The following is a 4371-nucleotide window of genomic DNA, read 5'->3' as shown; positions in this document are numbered from 1 at the left end:
AATGATTGGCTAAGGGTGGCCATGGCCACCCCTGGCTCCCCATCTACCTCCACCCCTGCCATTAAGTCACTTTTTTTTAGCTGAAAAGCCAAGTGTTGAAGGAGTTGAATGGATCACATTATTTTTTATTTGTTTTCTGATTACTCTTAATTAAAAATAAAGTAGTAAAGTTAATAAGGCTTCAAATTGTTTGTCATTCAGCTCAGCAAGGATGCGAGGATGCATAACTTCTTATTGGAAAACGTCCCAAAGGCGGTGCAGATTGACAGATTCCTCTGCTGCAGCTGTGGCTGATGCACTCTGACCAAGATGTGGGCTCTTTGGTTTCCTCTACTGTCTGCTTTCAAGCTGTACCTGCTTGGCTTTAAGGTTCTTCTGGCTCAGCTGTTAAACACACCTTTAAAACTACCAGGTTAGTTAATTTCTCTTTTAGTTATTTATTTAAACGTTAGGAAAGTTGGATCCGTTCAGCATTGAGCCATTCCCCTGTAGCGTCGCCCAGAAAGTGAACGGAAGACTCCTAGCTGTTAGCGCTGACTACTGTCGTTAATGCTAAGGTAGCATGCTAGCTAGGTTAATTAAAAAAAGGCTAAAAACACGGCTACATAAAATGTTTTGGTTGTTTTTTTTTTAGCCGAATTTGCCGGGTTAGCATTCTTAATACATCAAGCGTCAAAGTTTGTGCTCGGAAGTGTTATTATTTATTCCAGAATAATTAAAAATTTAATAGTGGCTTTTTGTAACGCAGTTCGGTTCGGAATAACAGTTGTTTTTGACGAACTCGCCCAAAGTGCTTAGCATAAATCAGGGTTGTTCAATGTTATTACTCAGTTGTGAAATTTCTCACTGATATCAGCATTTATTCTCTTTTGTTTTTTCTGAATTTGAGAATTTACCTTTACTGATGAATAGGTTTGTTGTAAATCTGCATTAAACACATCGCGAGTTTAAATAAAATATGTTATTTAGCCTTTCATTTCATTCAATTGGCAGGATCAATCCATTATGCTATCATGTTCATGTCAATTCAGTTAATTTCTCTATTGCCAATTCACAACACATGTCATCTTTAGTCAAATTGATTCAAAGTTTCTATCTAAGGAAACCAGTTGATTGCATTGACTCCAATGTAATCCTCACACTAAGCATGCTTGTAGCGACAGTGGAGAGAAAAAAATCCCTTTTAACAGGAAGAAACCCCCAGCAGAACCAGGCTCAGTGTGAGCGGCCATCTGCCGAGGCCGACTGGGGTTTCAAGGAGACAGAAGCAGAGATACAAAAAGCAACTGTAAAAGGCGGCCCCATCCTGGAAACATACAGCCAGGCAGACGAGCTCTGAGCCAGCTCCTGTCTCAGAGGATGAAGAGAGCGCATCCAGCCAGTCACAGTCAGAGAAACAGGACTACACTGGAAAACAGGCCAATCTCCAACATCTATAAACAAATGTGTTGATGGAAGCGGCACAGCTGATGTTTCTCTCCAGGGTGGAGTCACAGCCAAACAGGAACAAATGAGGCAAAGCTAGTATGAGGAAAAAGCAGAGAGAGCAGAACGTTAGAGATTGAACTAACAGATTCTGCAGAGTGGGAGAATAGAGACAGAATGATGAAATAGGGTGGAAATAGGGGTCCCTATGTCCTCCAGAAGTCTAAGCCTATTGCAGCATAACTATAGAGATAGCTCAGGATGTCTAATGGATTAGTCTAATGGATTGATACCAACTAAAGGTAGTATATTAGGTACTACCTACAGTGTTTAGGCATTACATCTAAATTGTAGTATTCAACAAAAAAATGTATCCAAGCAATAATATTGCACATAATGATGTTTTATTTGAATACTCTTAAATTATTTATTCTAAAATAGATTATGGCACCTGGCTGTAAGTTATGGATTTTGCCTCTTAAATATTTTTGAACATCAGCGGTGGGTTTTACAGTTTATCAACAGCGTAGGCTAATTATAATGAATTGTTATGTGAAATTAAATTGTCTCTGACATCTGTGTCCTCTCCTGACTCCAGTGATGCCCAGACAAGATGGCAAGGTTGCCATAGTGACAGGAGGTGGCAGGGGAATCGGCTATGAGGTTGTCCGGCACCTGGCCAGACTGGGAGCACATGTTATTATAGGTACAGTATCAAGTTCCTTATCAACGATCAGCAAACACAACTGAAGAGATAAACACATATTATGAAGAGAGATTTTCCCACATTATCAATTACAATTCTTGCTTCTTAATGAAATATATATTTTTAATGAAGACTTCGACACATTTATATAACAAAAAAACTTATCAATTGATGGAAAAAAAAAAATGAATAATTTATGGCTTAAGTATACTGAGAAATATTTTCGTACAGTATTTTCATAGTCATATTGTTAGCTATGCCTTTTTCCTTTTGGGAAGCATTGAAACTGGGAAGTGTTTATAGTTCTAATCTGTAAAAGCACAATAAACATAATATATATTTTAGAATTTCTCTACATGTTGACTTTGCAACTCATCTATTATTGGAAATGTGACTTCCTAACCCCCAGAGAATGAGAGAATCTTTTACTAAATGCGGAAGTGAGGATAAATTAACCATGTCTAATTACAAAGGATGCCGGGAAAGCTCTTGATTACTGCAAAAAACACAATCTTACTCACTACAGAATGAGTAAATTGCTGTCAACATGCTTAATGCACCATGCAGCAACCTTAAACAATCTTGTTGTGAAGCACAAAAGTAAAAATGAAAATAAAAAAATGGAAAATGTAAGCTGTTTTTTTTGTTGTTTTTTTATTTCCAAATCAGAAGTTGAATGTTTCAGTTTCACATTTTTTATGGAATACCCTTCTACTGCTCATCGTCTGCTCATCTGAGACTATATTGCAGTAGGGCAGCAGTCTATAAAGGCTTCCGTGTTTCCAGAAACTTCTCCCAGCTTCTCTGGAACATTGTTTTGCTTCTAAATTAGAAAAATCTGCCTTAAGAAAAGCTTTAGTGCATCATCCAGAAGTACCTTTAGTGATCTGCTCATATTTACTAAAATCTTGACATTCTTTCCACACTTAAGGACTTAAAACAAACCAGACAACAAAAAAGATAAAACCTCAAATAAACTATTAAATCTCAAACCATTGAACAAGCCACAAGTGAATAAAGTGACCGAGCTCCTAGAGTTTCAGGAGCTTCTGCACAAAAAGTGAAAATCAAAAGGGGATTTGAACTCATCTGCCACCTGCTGGCTTGTCATTTGGTTACTTTAGCATTCCCTGTCTGCCCTCAACCTGAGTCTGTTCAATTTGTGACTCGCAGCAAGATTCCTCCAGAAAGAGTGGCGGGGAGCCGCTCTCGATAGCCACGCTGCACACGAGGAAAATCTGAAAGTCAGGGAATAAAACTGTCAAAAGGTTGTACAGTGTATAGTAGCGTGAGCTTCATTTTCCAATGTGTTTTCATTTAGCTCTCTGGGGTGGTTTTATGTGATCTTTCATCATGTATTACATAGTTAAAAGCTGTAATTTAGGTTTGCATTGCAGGCATTCTAGCTAAGGCGGTAAACTACCAGGTATATTAAATACTGTATATATAATCCTACATTTTAAGAAGACAAAAATCTGATTGAATCATGATTTCATAAAAAAATCTCTTTTTTAAAGGTGAACAGTGAACTTTATTTGATTTCAAGCAGGAATTGAGGTTGCTCCTCTATAATAAGATTAGCTCCGTCCTCTTGGGTGTTTTTGATTTTATAGCAGAAAGTCTTATTTATTTTTTTGCTAGAATTCTCTTTGTACGATAATGAGATTTCCCTTGTTTAAGAGTGTGCTCCGGATGAATAAATAAATCATAGGAGAATTCAGTCAAGTGTCTGTTGCGGCTTCAGGCAATCCTTTGTGTTTTTAGACTAATCCCACAGACGACGACTGCGCATGTATCTACAATGCAAATCCACCAACTGAATTCATGAAGTGTGAATATTTATGGTAAAGTGGATCCCGCTCTGATAATGGAGTGGCTGCATATTTCAGGTGAAGTGTTGGCGTAGCGCTCGTGTGTGGAGGAGGAGAGTTTGCTTTGAGTCTCTGCACTTTCAGATAAAAGATTGTGGATTTCAGGGTTGAAACTGCAGTACGGAGACTCCATTAACTTCTTCCTTATTTTATTTATTTATTTATTTTTTTTCATTTAACAGCCACAAAGCTGAGAAAATTTTTTTATTGAGATGTTGTGTAACGCACCAGGATAGAGTAGTGCGACTGTTGAATAAAAATAAAATAAGGCTTTAATTTTCTCAACACTAAAGTTCTGAAAAGAATTATCCACATTCCCTGTATCGGCCTTAAAACTGAATATCGGACATCGGCCACCCCACCGATATT

At 37.7% G+C, this 4371-nt stretch overlaps 1 protein-coding gene across 2 annotated transcripts in view; it reads left to right on the top strand.

The window, feature by feature from the left end:
- Positions 1–4371, top strand: part of LOC107102836 (dehydrogenase/reductase SDR family member on chromosome X-like) — a 61340-nt gene that overhangs the window by 29522 nt on the left and 27447 nt on the right. The window contains exons 2-3 of one of the 2 annotated variants that reach the window (XM_015402274.1): positions 202–412; positions 2024–2131. In XM_015402274.1, coding sequence (XP_015257760.1) covers positions 310–412; positions 2024–2131 — 211 coding nt within the window. In that variant the 5' untranslated portion in view covers positions 202–309. The remainder of the gene's footprint in view (positions 1–201; positions 413–2023; positions 2132–4371) is intronic. The other variant, XM_015402275.1, reaches the window with a different exon arrangement.

Source organism: Cyprinodon variegatus, unplaced genomic scaffold, assembly GCF_000732505.1.
Source record: "Cyprinodon variegatus isolate N-32 unplaced genomic scaffold, C_variegatus-1.0 Scaffold1329, whole genome shotgun sequence".
In the NCBI taxonomy this organism is placed as follows: domain Eukaryota; kingdom Metazoa; phylum Chordata; class Actinopteri; order Cyprinodontiformes; family Cyprinodontidae; genus Cyprinodon; species Cyprinodon variegatus.
The sequence above is the reverse complement of the archived record's forward strand: the minus strand, read 5'-3'. Positions and strand labels throughout refer to the sequence as shown.